Below are 26426 nucleotides of genomic sequence, written 5' to 3'. Positions count from 1 at the left end.
GTGACAGAGTGAGACTCAGTCTCAGAAATAATAATACATAAGCGTTGTGTTCACACGTGCACACTCCATGCATTTATTCAGGTACAAGAGCTACATGGCACAAAAAGCATGCTTCTTCCTGGTGATTCCACTTGGCCACCTTGCTGGCATTGTGCCAAGGACTTGTCTAATAAACAGAATTTTAGTTGAGGGCTCTCTGCTCGCAGAAATGTACATTAAAGGACCAAAAAGAGAAACACATTGCAAGGAAGAATGACTACAAGAAAATTATTCCTCAGATAAGTTTTTAAACAGAGATTGGGTGGATGCAGGGCAGAAAAGGTGAGTGGACATGATCATGCATTGTAGCCCCAAAGACAGCACTGGAATCTGGTCAGTTCTAATGGAGTGAGAAGCATAATCATAAACACAAGCAATATTCAGGATAATCGAGTTTCAGGTAATCTAAGCAAAAGCTCCATACCAACCAAAGCCAAGCAAAGTGTACCTACAGTCACTGGCAGTGGACGTGAGGTAGGAGATGGGACTCAAATACAGAGGTGGGGCTTGGATGCTGGATCAAATTGAGGACTAGCTAAGACAGGGCCTGGGTGGAAGCAGCTTTCCATAAGACATGCCTATCAGTGGGCCACGTCAGTTTACCATCATGATGGCAACAACCCAGCATTACCACCCCTTTCCACGGCAATAACCCAAAGACACAAAAGCTACTATCCATTCCCTAGAAAATTCTGCATGAACCAACCCTTAATCTGCATGTAATTAAAAGTGGGTTTAAATATGACTGCAAAATTGCCCTAAGTTGCTACTCTGACTAGGCAGTAGCCCTGTAGGAGTAGACATGGAGCTGTAACACTGCCCCTTCAATAAAGCTGTTTTCTTCTACCTCCATCTCACCTTGAATTCTTTTTTTTTTTTTTTTTTAATTGAGACAGTTTCGCTCTTGTTGCCCAGGCTGGAGTGCAAAGGTGTGATCTCAGCTCACCGCAACCTCTGCCTCCCAGGTTCAAGCAATTCTCCTGCCACAGCCTCCTGAGTAGCAGGGATTACAGGCATGCACCACCAAGAAGAGGTAATTTTTCTATTTTTAGTAGAGACAGGGTTTCTCCATGTTGGTCAGGCTGGTCTGGAACTCCTGACCTCAGGTGATCTGCCTGTCTCGGCCTCCCAAAGTGCTAGGATTACAGGTGTGAGCCACCACACCTGGCCACCCTTGAATTCTTTCCTGGGCAAAGCCAAAACCTCTCACAGGCTAAGCCCCACTTTGGGGCTCACCTGCCCTGAACTGGACCGACACAAGCTCAGCAACAGGAATCCTGGCAGTGCTGCTTTGTTGGAGCCGGTGAGGGGAGCCTCTTTTGCATTCATTCAACATCTAGCGAGGCTGAGCCGCGATCCTCTCCACCTGGCACAGGACACAGAGTTTTCTCATTTAATATAGGAAGCCTGCTTCCTAGCTGCATTGCTATGAAGCTTTGTTTAGCAACACTACATATCATTTCCCATTACAAACCAACATGTAGGAGAAAACCATAGTAGCACTTACATTTGGCTGCTAAGAAAACAACTATAGGTCCACCACTAGACTAAGCACCAGGAGGGCAGGGGCTTTGGGGATTGCTTACTACTGTCTCACCAGCACCAAGAACAGCAGCTGGCACATCATAGGCAATTGGTAAACAATGGCAGAAGAAGAGTGGCACCAGCTAGTGTACTCCAAATCAAAGTTAATAAATTTCATAATTTTTTTTAAACCAGACAGGCATTGTGACTAAATAGCACATTCCAAATAAGAAAAGAGGGAGAGTATTTTAACACCTTGTCCGTGAAAAAGTTTTATTTCCAAACACAAAAGCAGCAAAACTGTGAATGGTAAATGTCTCCTTATAGGCATGTACTATTAATAGTCAAAAAGAATGGGATTTTCAGAAAAAAGAAAGTTGGTTTTCAAAGGGAGAAAATGAAAGCTCCACTCTTTAAACCTGTAGTAGCCCATTTGCAGGTTTCGAAGCGACCTTCTTATTCCAAACACCCATCTGCAGAGCTGGAGAGAAGAATGTGGCCACAAAGGGAAACGAATAGTGTAAACTATAAAGGAAACAGCTGAAATCAGTTTTCTGCACTACCCTTGATTAGCTATTTTCCAGTTCTAAGAGCCCGAAGCAAAAAGAACTACAACAGCTATAAACAATAAATGCTTTGAAATAGGTTCCCTTTACATGTCAGGCAAGAGGAGATGGACCACATGTCAGCAGTCGACATCCCCATATGGAGGGGCAACTGGAAGCTGTAACAGTCTTCGGGGGAGGGCAAGGAGAGACAGAAACGGCTTGGCAGTGATGCTCCGTCCTAGAGGGGGCCGATGCATCTCTTCAGTACAGAACCTCTGCCCTCAGGGTGTTTGCTAGTTAACCACTGAGCTTGTTTGGATTTAAACCAAAGAGGGATGGGAGGTGGGGGCGGGGAGTAGGTCTCTAATCTGAAGAAAGAGAGCACACAGTGCCAAGACAGCCCTGGCCCTGGCTCTGAGGAAGCCTGTGAGGAGGACTGCCGTCCGTCACGTCTGTGGAAGGAAAGGGAGGAGGTGCTGGGGGAACACCCCACCAGGAACTTGGCAAATATGTCCCTAGGACCCCACTGTACATGGAAGCAGAAGTGTGGGGTCCTGGGCATCCCCCTAGACACTGAATAGAAGTGATTGAATCATGGAACATGTGAAAAACAAAAGTGGAGAAGACAACAGCCATATTCTTTTCTAGGTGGGCAGAGGGAGAGATCTTTGGGAAAGGGGCTTGGAAGTAGTTATTTCTTCTCTTCCCCCCAGCCACCTATCTGCCTTAGAGAGAAAGAAAAGTGAAATGGAAAGCTTTTGTCAGAGATCAGCAAACTCTGACTCCTATTAGATGCACTTTCGCTTTGGGGATTGGTAGTAATTAACAGAGTGCTTGGTGGAGGTGTGGGGTAGGGAGCTAGTTAACTCCTTCTGGCCACTAGGGTTCTTTTAGTAAATTATTATAATGCATAAAGCGGTGCCCTAGTGACCAGAAAGAAACCAGGATTTGGTCTCTAGTAATAATTTGTGGACTGGAAAAATCTGACCAAATAAGAAAGGTCACTTGCTTTTCTTAAAATGCTAAAAATAGCACTGATTAATACGAGTAAATAAAGGGAGAAATTATATGGACACTGGCCAGACTTACAACTTTACATTTTTCTTTTTTTTTCTTTTTTTTTTTAAGCAAAAGAAAACTTTCACAAGAAGAAGGGAGAATACTAGAGACTAACAAGCTAAGTTTTCAGCATGGAAAAGTCATGAACTAGAAGCAAAAAGTAAAAAATTGCATCCAAAAGCCACAAAAAGAAGAATCCTGGGAAACAAACAAATATCTGAAAAGATGTTGTCCCCCACAAATGCAAAGTTAAATACAATTTTGGAAAACAAGCAGAAACCTTTCAGATGTCTGGTTGAAAGTTTTAAAAAATAATCTTTAATTGAAAAATTCTGCTGTGTGTGGATGTGAAAGTATCCTTAAATTATCTTCAGGAATTGGACTATAAGGCTCAGTCAATAATAATTCCAATGCTAGAATAATTTTCCTGTTGAGATAGAAAAAAGTTTGGTCTGAAGAAGGCCAAGAGAAAGCGGGAGCATGTTACCTGTATAAGTCCCGTGCTACGTCATCCTCATTGACTGCATATCCATGGGAATCATCAGTAAAACTGAAGCCTGTGCCCACCTGCAGAAGAAATAGACAAGCAGGTATAAATACAGAGAAACACATGCCTTAGAGACCTGCAGGGAGGTCCCACACTGGAAGGCGACCTTGTTCCAAAGGCCAAGCTCAGACTTCAGATTTTTGCCATCATCCCCCCGTGCCGTTAGCCCTCCTCCCAGGAGGATGCTGAGTGCCACCTATTCTCTCTACCCCCCAAAGCCCAAACAAAACAGCAACACAGAGCTTTGCCCTGGGGTCAGTGGCTAAGCTGCCCTGGTCCTCAGTGGAGACTCTGCCAGATGTTGATTTAAGGAAGAAGAATTCATCTTTTCCATCCCCTGCTACAGTATCAAAAGATCCAAAGTTGTCTCCTCTCTGAAACCTGCAGAGTGCTTTGCTCTGTCCTGCCAAGAAGAAACTCTTAGTCAGCGTGGTGGCTCACTTCTGTAATCCCAGCACTTTGGGAGGTTGAGGCGGGCGGATCATCTGAGGTCAGGAGTTCAAAACCAGCCTGGCCAACATGGTGAAACCCGATTTCTACAAAACATACAAAAATTAGCCAGGCATGATGGCGGGTGCCTGTAATCCCAGCTACTGGGGAGGCTGAGGCATAAGAATCACCTGAGCCTGGGAGGCAGAGATTGCAGTGAGCTGAGATCATGCCACTGCATTCCAGCCTGGTGACTGAGCGAGACTCTGTCTCCAAAAAAAGAAAAAAAAGAAACTCTCTAGGCTGGAGAAAAAGGTAGTTGTACGTTGTCTTCCTCTTCTTCTTCCTCCTCCTCCTCCCCCTTCTTTTCTTTATTTTCAAGAAATATGGCCATTAAGTCATTTCATCTTCAGTAGGTAAGGAGTTTTAACATAATTAAGACTAATTTTAAACTAATATTTTCTTATACCTGGAAGTTCACAGACAACTGAACTGTAAATTAAAAGAAGCAGCTACTATTTTTATGTCAACAATTTGCATAAGGAATGCACTCCCTATCTGGTATAAAGAATTTTGTGTTTTTGTTTTCCAAACACCCAAGGATGTTTAATTCATCTTTTATTTAAATACACAGTTGTGGACAAGGAAAATGGAATGCTGACAAAACAAGGTGGGGGAACGAGCATGTTGACATTTTTTCCCCTTTTATTTGTGTTCTCTTTGGACCATCTGAAAAGTGAGAGAAGTTAAAGATTTTAGTTAAGGACACAAAGATACTCCAAATCTGTAGAAGCTGATGCTAAGTTTCTCTCCTATTTTGCACCTTAATAGAACCAATATCAGAAGACCTCCCCAAGGAGAGTATCACTTCTGTCCAGAGATGAAGCATTCTGCTTGTCTTAATAAGTGAAGGAGGCCAGGAGCGTTGGTCTCACCTGTAATCCCAGCACTTTGGGAGGCTGAGGTGGGTGGATCACTTGAGGTCAGGAGTTCAAGACCAGCCTGGCCAACATGGTAAAATCCCATCTCCACTAAAAATACAAAAGTTAGCCAGGCGTGGTGGCACAAGTCTGTAATCCCAGCACCTCGGGAGGCTGAGGCAGAATTGCTTCGACCTGGGAAGTGGAGGTCTCCAGTGTGGGTGACAGAGCAAGATTCCATCTCAAAAAAATAAAAATTTAAAAAAAAAGTGAAGGAGACCCATTTTGACTTTGTATATCTACAACTCTATGTGAAAGATTAGAAGATTGTGAAAGATTAGAAGTTCTGACACTACATAATAACCCGTTATATAGGGAACCCATACTGTCAGTGAAAAGAAACAAATTCCTCCTCCTGGGTTATCTAATTCAGTGAACAGGACATCTCATAGGATTAAAAATAAGGAAACGGGCCAGGCGCGGTGGCTCAAGCCTGTAATCCCATCACTTTGGGAGGCCAAGGCGGGTGGATCACCTGAGGTCAGGAGTTTAAGACCAGCCTATCTAACATGTGAACACCCCATCCCCGCTCCCATCTCTACTAAAAATACAAAAATCAGCCAGGTTTGGTGGCAGGCGCCAGCTACATGGGAGGCTGAGGCAGGAGAATCGGGTTGAACTGGGGAGGCAGAGGTTGCAGTGAGCCACCAGCCTGGACGACACAGCAAGACTCCATCTCAATAGAAAAAAAAATGAGGACATGAGAGAAGGCAGCAAGGAAAACTGCCAAACTCTGATATGATTATATATGTTAACAGAAAAACTAAATCTCAAAATGGTTTTAATTTCACAGATTAAATTCTATTTTGAAAAGGAAAACTAAATCTATTTTTTTAAATGTACTTAATAAAAGGAAAAGTACAAGACAGGAGAGGCCAGCACTGATAGCAGACAGGGTCATCCCGGACTTACTGGATTGTCAATGTAAAGCATGGAGAGCGTTGTGGTCCAGGGGAAGTCTCTGTCACGCACTGTGAAAACAGAGAAGAGGGGTGAGATAGAGTGGACAAGCATTCCACCGAGGCCTCATAGCGGTCAGAAGCCCAACACACTCCCCGGTCCTCGTGAGCTGTTGGTGTCCCCTCTAAAAGCACTTCATACTCTCATGGTGGGGAACAGGCACCTGCACCTTTACCCTCTCCACTCCTCTCCTTCACTTTCCCCCAGCCCAGAGCATTTCCACACCTGAGATAAAGCTTGGAAACAAAACCCAACAAAAGCTTGGAACATGAAAAGACACCCACCAACCACCTCTGCAATAATATCTGTATGTCCAATTAAATCAATCATCCTTAAGGCTCCATCTCTTGAAGAGAACTACTTCAACAAAACTGGCACATAAGCCTTTATACTGAGTCACGAACTGGCTCACACTCCAAATTCTGACCCAGGGAAAGTAAACAAAATTAAAAAAAAAAAAAAAAAAAATGAGATGAAGGTAAACTTAGTGACAGCCAGATGTTGCTCTTTCTTTATCCTTCCTCCACCTCAGCCCCCACCTGGAATAGCGTCTTGCTTCCAAGTTATCAGATCATGAGTGTGACTGAACCACAAAGTGTGTAGTTCATGTGAGTAATTAGGAATATAATTCTACCCATTAGTCCCCTGCAAAGAGCTGTCCCAAATTGTAATAAATACCAACTGTTCTGCAAACTCAGAATGCCTGAGTCAGCAGCAGACTGCAAGAAAGTGGATCAGAACTTTTCATCCAAATTTCAAGGGAGACAGCAATCCAGTCAGGAACAGCCCTGAGGCTCCTCCTTCTCGGATGGACATTGCCAGAAAGTTGTGTTTTGGTAATCTGGAACAGTTAAGCTAGTCCTAGTGGTTCCGTGTTTACTCTAAATTAGTTTTGGAGCAGATATGAGGCTCAGATGAAAGATTCTATAGGAAATATAGTGCAAGGGATACTTACAGGTCATGTTACTTGTGACAACATAAGGCCCATGTTCCACAAAGAGTCCAAACATGGATGAACCTCCTGGCCCACCCTGTAGCCAGAGAACTACTGGGGCATCTTCTGGCTGTATCTAGAGGAAACAATAAAACCAGTGACCACACAGAACACTCACTAAGGCTACAGAACACACACAAGTAAACTTACCAAATCCTCTCTGTGTTACAGGGCTGTGACTAAATCCCACGAAACCTCCCCAGACCTCAGTAACCATTCACCGCTATAAGCAAAGTACTGGTCATCTTTGGTTCTGTGAATGAGACTGTGCCTTGTATGCTGGTGTCTTCTTGTCATGCAGTCAAGTCTTTTCCCACCAAGAGACAGAAAGCCCCTTAAATGTAGACACTTGGCTTGTGCATGTTGCCAGACACCTAGCATACTGCCTAGGTCATGGTTATATTTTTTTAGCTGTTTAAACTAAAAAAGGGACTCTTTAGGACTCTTCCATTTAACATGCATATTCCCAACAGAGGCACAACAAAGAATCCATTCTCAGCGACACTTTCCCTTCTGCACTGAGAGCCCAAATGCCTTTCTGATTTTATTCACTAAGAACATGTTCATAGCTGGGCACGGTGGCTCACGCCTGTAATCCCAGCACTTTGGGAGGCCGAGGCAGGCGGCCATCAACTGAGGTCAGGAGTTCGAGACCAGCCTGGCCAACATGGTGAAACTCTGTCTCTACTAAAAATACAAAAAATTAGCCGGGCGTGGTGGCACACACCTGTAATCCCAGCTATTTGGGAGGCTGAGACAGGAAAATCGCTGAGACAGGAAAATCGCTTGAACCCTGGAGACGGAGGTTGCAGTGAGCCAAGATTGTGCCACTGCACTCCAGCCTGGGTGACAGAGCAAGACTCTGTCTCATAAAAAAAAAAAAAAGAATGTGTTCATAGGGACAAGGACAACTTCATTCAACACCATGGAAAATGAGGAGGAGCGGACAGGCCCCAGGGGCCTTTAGCCAATGCAAATAACAATGACAAATCCCTGAACAAGGTACAGATTTATTTAGGAGATGTGGGAGACATGAACTAGAAAGGGGTACTGGCAGGGCTGTGAGGTTGAAAATTAGCTACTGGCCGTAGTGTCAATACCATCACCTTCAATGACAGAGACTTTTTCAACTATTTCATTCAATGTGTATTTATTGAGCACCCAATATGGGCCAGGCACAGTGCCGGGAGCTAGGTACACAGAACAGTGAGTGAAGAAGAAAACGCATGTCCTCTTGGAACTTAGAATTGCATGGGCAATACAGGCAGTAAGTAAGAAATAAAGACAAGGCTGGGCATGGTGGCTCATGCCTGTAATTCCAGTATTTTGGGAGGCCGAGGTGGGTGGATCACCTGAGTTTGGGAGTTCAAGACTAGCCTGAAACACGGCAAAACCCCATCTCCACTAAAAATACAAAAATTAGCTGGGCGTGGTGGCAGTTGCCTGTAATCCCAGCTACTCAGGAGGCTGAGGCAGGAGAATCCCTTGAACAGGGGAGGCGGAGGTTGCAGTGAGCTGAGATACCACCACTGTACTCAAGCCTGGACAACAAGAGTGAAAATCTATCTCAAATAAATAAATAAATAAATAAATAAATAAATAAATAAATAAAAATACAATGATTGGAGAGTGTGAAAAGGAAATACAGGTGATTTAAGAGTCACTGGAGGCTGAAAAGGAGAAGGTGACTAGCGAAGGCTTCAATGAGGTCTGAGTGCTGCCCTGAGCCCTGAAAGCTGAGAAGGATCCAGCCAGGAGCAGAGCCAGGGAGCAGAGCTGTGCACAAGGGAAAGGACAAGGGAAACCCTCTCACCAGAACAGACCTAGAAAGGGAAGAAGGCACAGTCGCCAGGCAAATCCTCCAGAACCACCTGAAAAAAGCTCTACTTGGCTCCCCCGCTTGGCTTCCAGCAGGACCTAACAGTGGGCCCTTGCATGATGGCGTGGCTCGTTGGATGGTTAGTCAGCAAGGATCCCCTGGCTTTAGCCCAGAATAAAATCCCGCCACCTCTGACTTGGCCTGGCTATATAGACAAATTAAGGTGTCGCTGGAAGGTCTGAGTGGATGTGTTCCATTGACCTGGATGGTGGCAGAAGGCTGAGGCAGAAGGCAAGACTGACTCAAGAGAAGGTGACTGGGATGCCACCGCCAAGACCTGCAGGAAGAGCTGAGCAGAGTTCTAACCATGATCACAGAGGGCATAGAGGAGCTTCTCTTTCCAGTCACCAAGAGCCTGACAGAGTCCTTCACAGCTTTGGAAGGGGCACAGGGGGACCTGCTACAAGACAGGTGCTGGTAAGAATGGCCATGAGCTGGGGCGCACCCTTCCTATGAGGCGCCACCTCTCGGGCTCATTCTTGAGCGTTAACAAATTAAGCGACATAATTAAAGCCCTTGGAACAATGCCTAATATATGATAAAAGCACAATAAATATAAATGATTATTATGACTAAGGAAACAGGTAGAAATGGTAGAAGCCCAGAATCCTACTGGGGCCTCTGATGAGCAGGCCTGAAGCTCCAGGGGTCAGCGCAGTATTACATAATGAAGAAGCGTGGAAGCTCTTGCCCCAAACGGTTTGGATTCCAGTCTAGGCTTTACTACCCACCAGTGTGTAACTTTGGGCAAGTTGCCTAAGCTCTCTGGATCTCAGTTTCCCCACCCATAACAACGGGATCAATAGTCCAGGCACAGTGGCTCATGCCTGTAATCCCAGCACTTTGGGACGCCGAGGCGGGCCAATTGCCAGAGCTCAAGAGTTCCAGACCAGCCTGACCAACGTGAAGAAGAACCCTGTCTCTACTAAAAATATAAAAAAATTAGCTGGGCCTGGTGGCACGCATCTGTAATCCCAGCTACGTGGTAGGCTGAGGCAGGAGAATCGCTTGGACCCGCGAGGCAGACATTGCGGTAAGCAGAGATTGCACCATTGCACTCCAGCCTGGGCAACAAGAGCGAAACTCCGTCTCAAAAAAAAAAAAAAAAAAAGATAAATAATAGTAGCTACACTGTATGCTTGCTGGGAGGATTAAATGAATTCCTTTTCATAAATCTCAGCTTTATAGTATACGTTCTCCAAATATTATCTATTGCTGTAATAGATAAACACAAGGAATTTGTAGATGGCTTGAACACAATCTATCTGTAAATGACAGAATAATAAAGTGGGCCGTATGGTGGTTTTTTCTTGCTCCTATAGCCCACAACTTCCCTGATCAGTTTCACTAGTTACTCACCCTGCCTCAAGTGTTCAAATGTCTATGAACAAATCAACAGATTGAGGGTTCTGTCTTTTAAGTCAAAGCAGAGGCTGGGCACGGTACCTCACGCCTATAATCCCAGCACTTTGGGAGGCCGAGGAGGGCGGATCCCCTGCGGTCAGGAGTTCAAGCCTGGCAAGTATGGTGAAACCACATCTCTACTAAAAATATAAAAATTAGCCAGGCATGGTAGCAGGTGCCTGTAATCCTAGCTACTCAAGAGGCTGAGGCAGGAGAATCACTTAAACCCGGGAGGCAGAGGTTGCAGTGAGCCGAGATCGTGCCACTACACTTCAGCCTGGGCAACAGAACAAGACTCTGTCTCAAATAATAATGATAATAAGTCAAAGCAGAAAAAATGAAAATCAATGACAGCCTTTTAAAGCTGCTGCTTGGAAGCAGAGTGATCCCTGGAACTGGAAGCCAAAAAGGCTGTGGTTCCAGTTGGCCACATAACAGCTGTGCCATCCTGACCCTCAGTTTCCTCATCTGTCAAATGACCATAATGCCTGCCCCACAGGATTGCTTGAAGGCTCTGAGGAGCAAACGTACATGAAATGATGTTGTAAACTCTAATGTGCTGAATAAAAATAACTAGCTCTGCCCCAATCTGCCTATGGAACTAACTGTGTGTTTTTGTTTAAATAAGTGATTTTTATCTCCTCTCAGATCCACTCACCAGTATCACCTTCCTCTTGTATTCACTCAGCAGTAGGAGCAAATTACACACATGAGAGGTGGAAAAACAATGGGATCTGGGTGGAAGGTAGTCCCTGCTCTTCCCAGCCTCCCAGTGAATATGAGATGCTGTGAGTCCAACTGATTCCAGCGGATATCCAGCCCCACTTCCTTCCTAAACTACATGTGAACTCCTAGAAGCTGCAATGTGCTCATTAAAATATTTTGGAGAGGTTTTCTCTTTCGGAGAGTAGTATTTTTATACTACTGCCTAGGTCCAAATCCCAGAGATTCCAATTCCGTTGGTCTGTGGGGAGGAGGCCTCATCGGTAGTTCTCAAAAGCTCCCAGGTGGTTCGAATGTGTAGGAGGGCTGAGGGTCTGAAGGAGGATGGAGAGTTTGCCCTCTAAATATCTCAGGCCTCTGGTCTCCAGCCTGTTCTCCCCTATCCTCCACCCTATCCTCCCTTGGCCTTCCATGTCCCTTCCTGTGACCTGGCACAATGAACCGGACCTCTAGACTCTCAGAAAAATAGCCTGACCCTGAGAGGCCACACTACAAAGTCAAGTCAAACACCTCAGTGCCAAACATCTTTATTATGCAACTTTGAAGCACAGGACACTGCATTCTTGGAATGCTTAAATAACAAGATCTGTGTACACACCTCCAGCCTCAGTTGACCTTGCTCCTGATTTACTTTCCTGGAGGAGGTGAATGAGGCTCAACAACCCTGGAAGAAGCCTGTTTTTAAAGAAAAGCCCACACATACATCTTTCTACTTTGATGGGCCAACCAACCTGTGAACTAATGTCACCCTTATCTGTGATAAAATGTGAAAGTCAGATCTGGAAAATAAAGGTGTATGTGTTCAATGCCAAAAGCCCAAGAGTCAGTTGTGTCACAGCATGCAGACTTTTGTAATATAACATGGCATCAAATGTCATGATACGCAGTATAATATTAATTATGTCCATAACAATGGCATGAGGTTATTCTGTGACAATCCTTAGGGTGATATATTCAGCTCTCAATTGTGAGAATGCAGCCCTTCCCCTACTCTCAACTTTGGAAAGAATAAAAGACTTCCTGAACAAAACCATATTGCAATACTTAAGACTGAATGAAGAAATGACCACTTTAATTCATCTACAGCATTACAAAATTCAGGAATTTAAAAACATTTATTATATTGAAGTTATAATTCAAAAGTGTACGAAGTAACACAATTAATGCATTTATTTTTCCAAAAGTTTTAAAATTTGGCCAGGCGCGGTGACTCACGCCTATAACCCCAGCACTTTGGGAGGCTGAGGTGGGTGGATCATGAGGTCAGGAGATGGAAACCATCCTGGCGAACACAGTGAAACCCCGTCTCTACTAAAAATACAAAAAATTAGCCAGGCGTGGTGGCAGGCGTCTGTAGTCCCAGCTACTTGGGAGACCAAGGCAGGAGAATGGCGTGAACCAGGGAGACAGAGCTTACAACGAGCCGAGATTGCACCACTGCACTCCAGCCCGGGTGACAGAGCGAGACTCTGTCTCAAAAAAAAGAAAAAAAAAAAAAGCTTTAAAATTTTCTTAAAACTTTTCTATTATAAAACAGTACTTACTCTAACTAAAGGTTTTTGTTTTTTTTTTTCATTGAAGGTAGTTTTAAAAGCCCCTCTTCCCCGACAAATTCTACTTCCTAGAGATGATCATGGAGATGCTTACGTTTACCCTTCCAGATTTTTCTCTATGGTCCCTCTCCACACAAACACATATATACATATCCTGTAGCTATTATATATGCAATATACATATACATGTTTTTTTCCAAAAATAGGATCAGCCTATACTCTAATATGCTGTATTCACTTAACAATATGTTGTGAAGATCTCTTTATATCAGTACATACCATTATTCTAATGAACAGTATGCACTCTATGAATTTACCACAAGGTATTAATTCATTTAACATGTAACGCCAACTACTCACAGGGATTGTCTAAGGCCGTGGATGTAGACCAGCTCCCACCCATGAGCAGGCAGAATACTTTATAGTTACGAGCGTGGATTCTGGAGCCAGCATGCCAAGGTTTGAATTCCAGCTATGCTATTTTAGAATTCTGTGACCTTGGGCAAGTTACTTAACTCCTCTGTGTTTCAGCATCCTCTGATTGAAAATATGGATACTATTAATGTCTATCTCCTAAGGTTTTCATGCAGTTTTAGAGTCGATATATGCACAGCACTGAGAACAGTGCCTGGCACATCTACTTAAGTGTCAGCTCTGATGATTTTTCTGCTGGTGTGGGAAGGCAATAAACAAGTAACTAACACGGTGAAACCCCGTCTCTACTAAAAAAAAAAAAACTACAAAAAACTAGCCGGGCGAGGTGGCGGCGCCTGTAGTCCCAGCTACCCGGGAGGCTGAGGCAGGAGAATGGCGTAAACCCGGGAGGCGGAGCTTGCAGTGAGCTGAGATCCGGCCACAGCACTCCAGCCTGGGTGACAGAGCGAGACTCCGTCTCAAAAAAAAAAAAAAAAAAAAAAAAAAAAAAAAAAAAAAACAAGTAACTAAATAAATGAGTGATATGAAAGAGGAATGGAGAGACACTAGATTAAGCACTTAAAGAAGGCCTCTGGTGGTGGGGTAACATTTGAGCTGAGATCTAAAATATGAGTAATCCCCTCATACTACATATTAAAGAAGAAAATAAAACCTCTACTAATGACTTACAGGTCAGAGTCCTGCAGCAAGAACTGATGATTAAAAGGGAAGGGACAAAAAAGTTATAAATATTAAAGAAAGAACAAAGGAATCCTAAATACTTAAGTGAGAAGTCTCCCTAGCAACAGAAGAGGGTTGGCCCGTGGGTCCCACAAACCTGGGCCCTTTATTGGAGAACAAGAAGCAACTATGGCTTTGCCTCAGAAGCCCTTTCAATTCTTCTGGCGACCCCTGGTGACCAATCCATGAACTTGGACACTCTTTCTTCAGAGTTTCTTCCAGAAGGAACGGCCCAGAAGGAGAGACGTTATCTATTCTGCCAGAATCTCTACAAAAGGGAATTTCACAATTTCTCACATTAGCAAATTCTATTTCTTATTCACAATGATGGTGAAATCTACTCCATGTCTTAATGGAATGTCATTCAAAGAAAGTGAAACTCATTGAAACAAAACTAGTACTAAATCCTGTCTGCCCTATTGTTCCCCAGGTTGATATACCCTCCCTGGATAGCATCACCTTTGCCCTGAGTCTTTCTTACCACCCTCATCCTCCACCAGCCCTTATCCCCCAGGCCCTCCTTTGCATGAGAGAGAGAGAGAGAGCGAGAGAGAGAGAGAGAATAGAGATAACCTTCTGCTCAGACCATATGCATATCACTGAAACAGTAAAGTTAATATATTGACTAGGAGGGTGCTAAAAACTTGCCAATTTCAGTACTTTTAAGAACATAATTTTTTTTTTTTTTTTGAGATGGAGTCTTGCTCTGTCGCCCACGCTGGAGTGCAATACCGTGATCTCGGCTCATTGCAACCTCCACCTCCCAGGTTCAAGTGATTATCCTGCCTCAGCCTCCTGAGTAGCTGGGATTAGAGGTGTGCACCACCATGCCCAGCTAATTTTTTTGTATTTTTAGTACAGATAGGGTTTCACCATGTTGGTCAGGCTGGTCTCGAACTCCTGACCTTGTGATCCACCTACCTCGGCCTCCCAAAGTGCTGGGATTACAGGGTGGGATTACAAACCCAGCCTCATGATTCCATTTTATAAGAGGACTTTATTGGAGTGACCCCAGGAAATTTAAGGTATCTCAGCAAGTGTTAGGGTAACATTTTAGACCAGAAAGTCACTTAAAGTAGACAGGCATCTGCCAATCTTCAGGACTGGTTACATATCCCTAGCCACCCCTTTCCTCCTATCTCCAATAAGGAATGCCATGCTTGGTTAGAGAAAACAGCAACTAAACCACTAACAGATCCAAATCAATGGCACTGCTTAAGATGAGAAGTGCAATTAGTAAATTAATTAAGGCCCTCTTCACACGTCAATATGCAGAGGCTGATCATTTGCTTGGTTTAAGTAATGTGTTCTACCTTAATTGAAGTCATTAGTACCCCAAGTAAATGTCTTTAAATTCCCACAAGTATGTTTAAATGGACTCCCATTTTGCCATACAGATCCCAGTTCAGCTAATACTTCAGCTGCTACACTAATGGTGTTAATCAAGGCAGAGCTTTTTATTTAAAGCAATTAATTTTGTGACTAGAATTGTTAAAGAGGTACATAACATTTTAACTCTTCACATACACACTCAACACATACACACAAGTTGCTAAAGACATTCGTGTTTTTCAAAGAAATTTTATTGCAAGTGGTTGGTGTTGACCACTCACTAAATCTTCCTTTACCATGATTGCTGCCATGGCACTATCATACAGAAAATTAATTTTTTCAAAATCTTTTTTGTTTTTTGTTTTTGAGATGGAGTCTCGCTCTTGTTACCCAGGCTGGAGTGCAATGGCACGACTTGGCTCACTGCAACCTCCACCTTCCCAGTGCAAGCGATTCTCCTGCCTCAGTCTCTGGAGTAGCTGGGATTACAGGCGCCTACCACTACCCCCGGCTAATTTTTTATTTGTATTAGAGATGGGATTTCACCGTGTTGGCCAGGCTGATCTCGAACTTCTGACCTCAAGTGATCCACCTGCTTTGGCCTCCCAGCGTACTGGGATTATAGGCGTGAGCCACTGCACCCAGCCTCAAAATCCTTTTTTGTTTTGAGGCCTCCTTGCATCATTCCCAAGTTCCCCTGACTCTCATCAAGCTTTGGCTTGTCTCATTGATTTGAACCAGCTTACACCCCATTAGAATCCTAACTTTCTTCTTCCTAATCTTTCTACCTGGCTCATTCCTTCATGAGATAGTTATGGTTGTTCTGTTTGTGCCTCCTACCAGAAACTTATACTATATAAGGAATAGGGAGGTGGGAGGATGTGGGGAGGTGTGGAGAAGACACCTTACTTTCCCTTCCTGATGCAAAACTTAGAGCTACTTTCTGTCTATGTTATTTCACTTCCACAAAGGAAATCAGGCATGCAAGTTTCTGCAGAGTGTTCAAATATACCTATGGGTGGTGATCTATAACATCACCTTTAGCTACTGTCTTTTTATTTTGTCTCTGATACCCTCTATTCTTCTATATCTCTGATGCCATTACGTATGTAGCAAAGAGAAGATAAACAGAATCAGTTTGAAGAAGACAATTATCTGTGATCTCCAAATCTTTGTTGCATTGCTGGTGGATTTGTATCCACCTGTGTTAGATATATTTTGAGACATATTTTAATAAATCTGTCCAGTCCATGTCCCCTTCTCTAAGAATGGTCCTCTTCTCTAAGAACTGAGTCTCCATTCATCCATGGCTAGCCTGCTAGCCATGTTTATATTATGGCTAATACCCAGCACCTTCAGTCTTAGCTGATTGGACCAAGGAAGAAGATGTAAGCCAGACTGTGGCAGCCATGGGTGCTAGTTAATCTCTGTTGGCTACATGATACAAGGAAAGGTAAACTTGGAAATGAAAGGTTGGTCATACTTGGTCGAGTGCTTGGAGAAGCAAAGCATGTTGATCTGCCAAGGGAGAAGAATGAAGCACAGATAAGGGAATCCTGTGGTCTCAGATAGAATAGGGCTAAGACAGAAAGACTGGCTGCCCTGCCTCCTGAGACTTTTCTATTACTCTCCAGCCCTTGGTGTCTCAGGGCTGGAGAAAGATTTAGAATGGTACCTGCATTAGTTAAGGCCCAATCAGAAGTCAGAAACCACAGAGTCATTTTAATTTTTTATTTAATTTTTCTTTTTTTTGCCTGGAAATATTCACCTTTAATTCTGTTACAAGTTCCAGCGTTTACTCTGGCCCCAGCCAGCCATGGGTATCAGAGACACCCCTGGGCAAAAGTGAAGATGAAACACCAGAGGGGCATGCTGTCCCACAGCCACATCCTCAGTGCTGGCCAAAGACCGGCATGCTGGGTAGGCTTCCTATGTCCACTAAGGAACAGGGAAATGTTAATATCTAGAAGTATTCGTTATAACAGGGGACTAAACATATATATATAAAGAGAACTCCAAACAATGCCCTGGGCTAGGGGGAGTGCTCGCAGATGGACCTTATGGTGGGGAGTGGACTCTTCCCAAGGCTGCTGTCCAGGCCTCGTTGGAGAAGGTATGGTTGCAGCCCTCTGAGTATCTGAGAAGTTCACTGGGTTCCCTGGTCCAAAGCTGGCCAACCATCCTTGGGTAATAGGAACAGGTAGGCTGTGACTGGCAGGTGGACACAGAGACTCAGGAGGCTAGGAGCCTGCTCGCCTGAAGGGTGGCGCACAGCCTGGAGTGCACCATGTCTACATTGGGAGGGCCGAGGGAACAACCCTCCGGGGCGCAAATGGCTGAGCTAGTGAGAGGGCTGCAGAGAGAGCAGGGCTATCAGGGGTCTGCTCACCGGCAAGGCCTAGGGTGTATGGTGTTCACACTGGAAAGGCCACAGCCAGGTGATCACCTAGACAGAGTCAGCAATATCATCTTGCTAAGAGTCTTGGTGGTCTGGGTGCATAGCTAAGACAGAGTGCCACTGGATGTCCCCACCCCCCACCTCAACACACTGCTAACAGACTAAACAGTGGGCCAAGAAAAAGCAAAAGGCAGGACATAGAAACAGAAAGAGAAGCCAAATTCCTCCTGCAGTGTCTCTCCAGCACCCTCTACTGACAAAGCTTAATATTGTGCTTGCTGCATAGGAGAAATGCTGAGAGCTCTATTATGGCAGAAGAGGGAAGAGGGTAGAATTGGAGCTGAGAGGCAAAAAAAAAAAAAAAAAACACACACACCAAAAATTGAAAGTAGCTGGCATAGTAATCCCCACTCCTTATGTCCTCATCCTTCCCCCAGGTTAGGGAGTATATGCTAGTTGTCACAAGATATCACAGCCACAGCCTAAAAGTACAAGACAAGAAGCTATATTAGTTATCTAATGCGACACAACATCTCTCCAAAACTTAATGGCTTAAGACAACAATAATAATTTTTTATCTCTCAGGATTCCCGTGGGTCAGAAATTTGAGGGTGTCTGGCTGGGCAGTTCTGGCTCAGGGTCTCTCACGAAACTGTGGTCAAGGAATCAGCCACAGCTGCAGTCATCAGAAGGCTTGACTGGTACTAGATGAACCTCTTCCAAGGTTGGTACCCACTGGAGGGTGGAGGCCTCACTTCCTCTCCACAGAGGCTCAGCCATGGGGCTGCTTGAGTGTCCTCCCAATACGGCATCCTTTCCTCAGAATGAGGGACTCAAGAGACCAAGGCACAAGTAACATTGCCCTTTATAATGTAGCCATGGAAGTCAAACACCATCATTTCTGCTAGCATGTTGGTCACAAAGCCAGCCTTGATTCAGTAGTGGAGGGGACTGCCCAAGGGCACACATGCCAAGAGGTGAAGAGCACTGGGGACTAGCCTGAAGGCTGGCTACCACACAGGCCACCACGTTCAAAGGCTCCTTCATTCAATCCACATCCTGATTTGGAGTTTTTGGATGTTTTTATACTTAACTATAGAACCACAGAATGTAATGCTGGGATGGAGCCTTAGCAATCCAATAGGTTTAACATCTTCATTTCTATATGAGAGGACTGAGGCCCAGAGAATACGAATGCCATCTCCCAAGTTATACAGCCGGGAATCGCAGACTTGGAATTAGAATCCCTGTATCCAAACCTCTAGTTCTCTCTTCCCAAATGCCAGCCCATTGACTCGCTGCACTGGGGCCGCTGTGGAGCACATTGCAAACACTGATCCCTGGGCCCTTTCCAGATCTGCAGAATCAGAATCTATGCTGGGTGCAGCTAGACAATGAGCTGGGAGATCTATCACATTTCCAAAGCTCCCCAGGTATTTCTGATGAGCAGTAGCACATTTGGGAATTCCTGTCGTCTTCCACATTAACTGTGTTACTGGAGAAGTTCAGATGTGCAGCATGGTACATGGCACCATGCTGAAGTATGGTGGGGACTGATTCCATGCCTTAACCCCGAGGATAGGCTGTTCTGTTGGCTTCCAGGCACCTTTGGGACATGCTCTTCTACTGCCAGAGAGAACACCTTTTTGTTTTGGACTAGGAGCATTAGAGTGGTTCATTTTCCCTCCAATTGACTGCTGATTCAAGGGTATTGTGCTATCTGATCATCCTAGTATCTGATTCAGCAGGGCCCAGCCTGTAGGATCCTGAGAGGGAGTCCTTCTCGCAGGTTGCCCGAGCACCTCATGGACCTCACCAATGCGATCCTGATCTTTCACAGACACTAGATTCTCAAGTCCAGGAATCTGGGCCTTTCCTCTTGGCCTGAGGATCAAGGTGGGGTCCTCTGTAAAGGGGCCTAGGCCTGACTCTAAATGCCCCAGGTTTTGGCTCCATGACATTTGAGGTAACTGATCTGTAGGTTTTGGCTAAATGTGTCCAATGAATTATCTATGTTCCTATATCTATAAGATAAAGTCCAATACTAGCAATTTTTTTTTCCAATGAGAAGGATGCTGACTTTAAAGAGTAATAATCTCTATGTCTTTTTTATCTTCTTCAGTGCAAAAAATCCCAGTTTCACTTAGTAATTTCCTGACCTGGTAGCAATTAATCCACCTTGATGGCTGGGGTTCAGGTTCTTCTAATTTAGAATTTCCCTCTATTTGCTGTCATCTTTAACCTCTCAAATTGTGACCGGTTTAGTTCTTGACATTATTTGCATTAATAATTTAAAAAGTAATAATAACCATAATAATCATAATCATAATGAAATAATGACAATAGCAACTATAGTTACCATGTTTTAGGTACCACTCTAATGCTTTCCCCTATTATCTCTTCTGTCTCAAAACCATTGCCAAGTAGGTATTCTGATCCCCATTTTAAAATGAGGAAACCAGTGCTCAGAGGCACTAAGAAATGTCCCCAAGGTCACCTGTAGCATAAGTAGTGAAGCCAATATTTCTATCCAAGCCTGACTTACTGAAGAGACTATACTTTCAGCCACTATACTCAAGTGCCTTCCACGGCTCGTTTTCTCTGGATCTAACACATGACGGCCAAGATCAAGGATTTCCACATCAGAGGCCTAATTTTATATTCCAGTTCTGCCAATTTCTAGTTGAGGAACTTCGGGCTGATTATTTAATCTCTTCATCTATAAAATGAGGATAACAATTCCTTCCTCATGGGGTTCAGGTAAGGATTAGATAAGAAAATGCACAGTGCCTAGCACATAGTCAGTGTTCAATTACCAGCAGCTATAACTGCTACATTTCTGCTAGTTTCCTTATACTTTTTATACCATACAAAATGCCTACTCCTTTCTCTTGCAGGTTGTATTCCCACTGCACACCAATGTAAAGTTCTGGAATTTATTCTGTTCTGATTTGTATACAGTAACAGGGCAGTCTCAGAGCAATAACAGGAAAACAAAACTAATTTGAGAAACAGCATCCCCCCCAAAAATACTAGGAGGATATGACAAGTGTGGCATCCTTCCTGGATCTCTTATTTTCTCTACCTTCAGTTTTTTAAAGGGGTCATTTCTCTCCTGGTGACAGTATCAGTTGCTTCCCTGTGACAGACAATGAACTAATATCTCTGCCAAATGCAAAGGAGTCCCTGCGTCTCAGTGACCACTGCTTCTTCTTGTCACACCTGCTTTATCTCCTTCACCCAAACTGGTGTGACTCCATAATTTATAGCCAGAAGCCTCAGCTATCTGGCTCTGCATGTGGGCTTCCTGGTAAGAGGTCTTGGAACAGTCTATCTTGGCTGCCACATGGTGGTACCCATCTGTGGGTACCGTTTTTTCATCTCTGCCCTTCTTCTCCTGAAGCTTCATCTATCGCTTTCACTAGAACACCATGTACTTAAAGGCATTCTTTCCCATTGTGTCTCCTGGGATCATCTTAGGTTGTGTTTGTGGCTACAGTACTGGACTCAAAAGAACATAACCTGGTCATGGGATGCACAGCTAGGTTTTCATTCAATTAAGTGGAAAAAGCGAAAACCAGCAGTCCAGTCATTGTTTAATGAAGGGGGTTTTCAGACCTCAATCTGGCAACCAGTAGAGCATGCAAACTAAACTCCTTTCCCTGAACAGGTTTACGGTGCCAGAGCACCACCTACATTCTAGACACAGCTGTTCACCTGACCAGAGGCAACCTGAGAAAGAAAAAAACTGGGTTTTTGCTTTGTTTCCATCTGAACTCTTCTCTCACCCTTAGTTTCTGTTTTTACAAATCTGGATCATTACCAAAGAAGACAGCATTCAGAGGGTAATGAGGAACTGACTGGTGTCATAAACAAGTAACAAAGCAGAAGGGAAAGTAAGGAATTGGGGGTTTCCAGCTAGAGTGGGGGAGGAGGACGAGAGTGGGGAAGCAGTGCTAACAGGTCTTAGACAATCCGCAAGCTGGATTAGGGAAGCTGACCTCCACAGGCTGCATTGGTCTCTTCACTTCCCTCATTTCAACCCTCAACATGGGCAACACATCACCTCTGTCTGGGTTTGGCTGCTCTAGGCATGTCTTTCTGGTAAAAGGTGTGTTGGTCACTTCACAGAGCATGGTTCACTTGGTAATTCTGCAACCTGCTGGCCTCTGCCAATGTACAAGTCAGAATCTCTGGGGGAAGTCAGAGAATTCTTGTATGCGATAACATGTGAGAATCCCTGAGATAAAACATATTGAGACTCAATAATCTAGGCAAATTTTCAAGTATCCATTTTGCGCAGAATAACAACTCCCTAATGATGTTTGTGTCTTAATTCCTAGAATATGTTAGGTTACAGGGCAAAAGAGAATTAAAGTTGCTAATCAACTGGCCTTAAAATGGGGAGACTATCCTGGATTATCCAGGTGGCCCAAATGTCATCATAAGAGTCCTTTTAGAAGACAGAGGTAGAAGACAAGAGTCAGAGAAGGAAACATGACCATGGAGATTATGTGATGTGAGAAGGATTCAGGCTGCCTTTGTAGGCTTTGAAGCTGGAGAAAGGGACCATGAGCCAAGGAACGTAAACAGCCTCTAGACACTGCAAGAGGCAAGAAAAGAGATTCTCCCTTAGAGCCTCCAGAAGTACCACAACCCTACTGGTCCTTGATTTCAGCCCAGGGAGACCCATGTCAGACTTCTGACCTGCAGAATTGTGAAATAAAATGTATGTTGTTTTAAGATACTAAGTTTGTGGCAATTTGTTATAGCAGCAAGAGAAAACTAATATAAACAGGTTACTGCAGATAAATGACTGCATTCAATGGCATCAATAGATATGATATAAAAAATACACACACACAGAATGTTTCTGAAAGGCATAAAGTTTAAGAGACTGAAGGCCCATTATCCACCCTCCTCCATCCCGCTCTGTGCCCTGTTAGGCAGACCTCTATGGGCTAAACTACCCGACTCCACCTGGCTCCCAGTTGGGCTCTACCCATGGGAGGCACCAGCAAGAGACTGGAGGGTGCTCAGGCTCCAGTGCTGACCTTGCACTTGTATGACCCTCAGGGTGAGTGTCTCCTTACACTGTACGCTCTAGGCATCTTGCTTGCCTCACTCAGCAGGAACAATGACGAAGAAATAAGAAGCCCTCTCTAGGGTCCAAGAAAGCCTTCTAGAGAAGACGACAGGCTGACGGCTACTGTGAGCCCAACCACAAAGGATCTGGAATTCTTCACCACTTCTGACATGCCCCAACCTGACCACAGGCTGCTTTGGGGTGAACTATGTCAAGAGGCCATGTAGTTGAGAAAGCAGGAAAGAAGTCAAGAAAATATAACTCAATAGTAACCAAGAGAAACAATGTAACTTGAAAACAACCCTGGATTAAGCAATTTACTCAGTTACTATAGATGCAACCCAGCTATATGCAAATCAATGCAAATATAAACAACATCCTCCATAGGGATAGCTTTTTCTTTGCTTTCTCTAGCCTCTAAAACAAATCCAATTTGGAGGATGAAAATAGAAAATTACTCTGCAGTGGAATAAGATTTGTTTATGCATCTCAGCACTTCTACCAATACCCGCAACAGCACCCCTAAGCTAAAAGTGTCTTGTTCATACAGAAGAAAGGCATGATTTAAAGGTGAACTACATAGGATTGGTGAAGTAGAAAAGCATACCCACCTCTGTCTATAGAAATTTGGAAAAGTGATGGCCTTTCCTGCCAGAAGCTTTCCTACATCAGCAATCCTCCCACTCTTCTTCTGAGTGTCTGAGTTCAGAAGTGTCTGAGTGTCTCCTCTGTGGCCCCACAGCACAGAATATGCTCAATAAGTGGGTACTGAGTACGTGAAGGAGCCCACAGACAGGGCAGTCATACAAGGCCACGGCTGACTAGATATAAACATACTTTGCCATGCATTACCTATTAACTTCAGCAATCTCCCTACTTCTTATCCCCCACCCATTCCTGCCCTAAGTATTTTAGAACAAAATACAACAAAACGATAGGAAGAAGACTGTGGCAGGAAGAAGGTGGTAGTATTAACACTCCAAATAAGGCTGCAAGAAATTTAGAAGCTAGACACTTCCCACTCCCGCCAAAAACATTTGTTTCCTGTCCATAAATAGGAACACCATGCCGATTTGCTTATTTTAGAAAAAAAAAAAAAAAAAATCTTATTTTAGAAAAAATCTACAAGATTTTTTTTTTAAAGACTTGTAGGTCAGTAGGCTAACATTTCTACCCTCAAACGGCAAGCCAGCTCTTGAACACTGGTGTTCTTTCTGTTGGGCGTCTACCTGAGCCGGGAAGAACCAGAAGAAGAGGTTGCTGTTGTAAGTCTTATTCACGGTGAGGAAGCCGGCATAACTCTTCACGTTCAGTCCTAGGAAAGGACTGACCAAACTCAATTCTTTTCCTGTGGGAGGGAAAAAAAAAATTTACCCAAGGATTACAGAAAACAACAACAACAACAACAAAAATGTGAGCCATCTATCTCAGTCTGGATGAAATGGAGTGATTAGATAAGCTAAAAGGGAATTGGTATGAAAGGTAGTTCCTTCAACAAATTCCAGCCAGCCCCTGGCCAATCCCACAGAGTCCACATTCGCAATTTAGCCAAGGACACACGAAAGTTTTAAGTCTTTGGGGAGGGGTGACCAAATATATTTTATAAGCTGTGATAAGGTTGTTTTAAAGTTCTTTTAAAAGAAGAAAAGAAAATCTCCTATCATCACACCTTGCATAAACCAAGGTGTTCACCCTGGGCCACATGGAAAGGAGCAGGATCAAGTAAACTGACCTGAAACAGTGGGGTGCAAGAGTAACAATGTGGTGAAGCAGCTCTCGGCCTCACCCCAAGAAGGCCTGTGTTCTTCACGATCTTGTTTTCATGAAGGCAAAAAGGCTGTCACATCTACTAAGAGGAGTGGGCCGAGGCATATGGGAGTGTGGGCGGCTGTGGACAGTGGGGAGACTGGGGGTGAGACCTCATGGCTACTCAGGGGGAACCAAACAGGACAATGGGACAGTTGTGGAGGCCAGGGGTCCTGGCTTTCTTATGGCACCACTGGGACAGGCACAGGGAAGGAGTATTTGGGGATGCTCAGATGGCCAAGGATGCCCAGGAGTAAAAAATGCTACCAGGAGCTGACATTTACAAGGCCACATTACCAGGGCTTTTACATGATGTGGGAAGTATAATTCTCATTCCCAATTTACAGATAAGAAAGCTGAAGCACAGAGAGGTTAAGTGACTTGCCTGAGGTCACACAGCTAGTAGAGGAGAGCTGGGATTAAACCGAGCAGTCAGGCTGCAGAGTTTGTTCCTTCCCCCAGGGCTTTCAACTAGAGTGAGTCAGAAGGTGCAAGGAAGTAGTGGTCAGGAAGGGAGTGGCAAAGGAACAGAAAACAGCAGAATGTGGTGGGGAAGTAAAAGGGAAAGTCTGGGCGAAGGAGAAGAATCCTTTAGTGGTGACAAAGAATGTGTCCCCAGTAGGAACTAATCACTCAAGAAAAGCGATGTAGGTCTGAGCCATATTAAGTTGGAGACTGGTTAGTAGCTTAGGAAGCTTGACTCCTCACATGCCATCAGCTAAAGATGCCTTTGGTGGTAGGTGGAGTCCTTAGGCTCTGGAGGGCTAATTGTTAGCATATCTTCCCAGCTCAGCATTCACAGCCAACATTGATAGGATAAAATAAGCCAAGGTGACAATATTTACACTCAAGGGAATAGATGCTTTAAGTCAGGGTCCTGACTCCAAGGGCTGGTTGCTAAACTTTAACCAGCACACTGCTGTTTTGGGACCACTAGCTCCTCTTTTAAAAGAGGCATGCCTCTTAGCCGAGCATGGTGGCAGTGCTTGTAGTCCCAGCAACTCGGGAGGCTGAGGTGGGAGGATCGCTTGAGCCCAGGAGGTCAAGTGATCATGCCACTGTACTCCAGCCTGGATGACACAGCAAGACCCTATCTCAAACACAAACATATATATAGGCATGCCTCTCAAAAGGAAAACCTCTCATCTAGACCACACGGTTCCTTTGCTGATCCTAGCACTCCTATTGACCAGTTGGTGATCCTCTGTACAGGTACTTAACCTCCCTGTACTTCAGTTTCTCCTCTGTGAAAGATGGACTGCCCGTGGGCCATCTGGATTAAAAGAGCCCCACATGTAAAACCTATAGAAAGAACCTGGCAGGTAGGGAGCAGAATTACTGTTGCTATCTGTGAAATACACCTGCTGATTAGGAACAGGGAGCACCTCTGAGCAGAGGAGGTCATGGGGACAAAGGAAAGGTCTCAACAGGTGGTCCTTGAGGGTCCTGTTAGGCCAACACAATAGGAGAGCATGGGTTTCCTAGCCTGACAGACCTGGGTTTGAAATCCTAACTAGATTAGGACTCCCCAGCAAGTTGCTCCATCTCTCTGAGCCTCTTTCCTTTTATGCAAAATATAAATACTGATTCTGCTACCCCGGGCTTTCTGTGAGGATCAAACAACAAAAATGCATACGAACCCTTAGCCTAGCACGACATATAAAATAAAGGTTCAGTCAATTGGAAGAGAAAGTTATAATTAGCCTTTGGCCACTCCAAGTGAAGTCTAGAAGAATTTCCCTTTTCTGGCTCAGCCTGGTGCTCCCAGGGAAGTTTGCTTAATGCAACCTCTGTAGGTCTTCCCATTCTGTTCCCAATGAGGTCTATCCCTCCTCCATCAGAAGAAAAGCCAAAGAAAAAGAGAGAGAGGGGAGGATCTTATGAGAAAGAAAAGGGAGGTGTTCGGGGAAAGTAGTTTTTGCCGCTGCTCCCCTTCCCACTCTTCCCACCATCTGTCTTTTTTCTTCTCCCCTTCTTCACTTCCACTCTTAATTAGCCCACAGAAAGATC

General features: G+C 44.3%; 1 protein-coding gene across 3 annotated transcripts in view; it reads right to left on the bottom strand.

Moving 5' to 3' along the window:
• The window catches only part of CPVL (carboxypeptidase vitellogenic like), a 160641-nt gene that overhangs the window by 101862 nt on the left and 32353 nt on the right, over positions 1-26426 (bottom strand). For all 3 annotated transcript variants that reach the window (XM_017881353.1, XM_017881352.1, XM_017881354.1), the window contains exons 3-6: positions 23840-23958; positions 7042-7156; positions 6039-6097; positions 3658-3737 (exon numbers count right to left, since the gene is read on the bottom strand). In XM_017881353.1, the coding sequence (XP_017736842.1) occupies positions 3658-3737; positions 6039-6097; positions 7042-7156; positions 23840-23958 (373 nt within the window). The remainder of the gene's footprint in view (positions 1-3657; positions 3738-6038; positions 6098-7041; positions 7157-23839; positions 23959-26426) is intronic.

Source organism: Rhinopithecus bieti, unplaced genomic scaffold (assembly GCF_001698545.2).
Source record: "Rhinopithecus bieti isolate Rb0 unplaced genomic scaffold, ASM169854v2 scaffold_13174, whole genome shotgun sequence".
In the NCBI taxonomy this organism is placed as follows: Eukaryota; Metazoa; Chordata; class Mammalia; order Primates; family Cercopithecidae; genus Rhinopithecus; species Rhinopithecus bieti.
The sequence above is the reverse complement of the archived record's forward strand: the minus strand, read 5'-3'. Positions and strand labels throughout refer to the sequence as shown.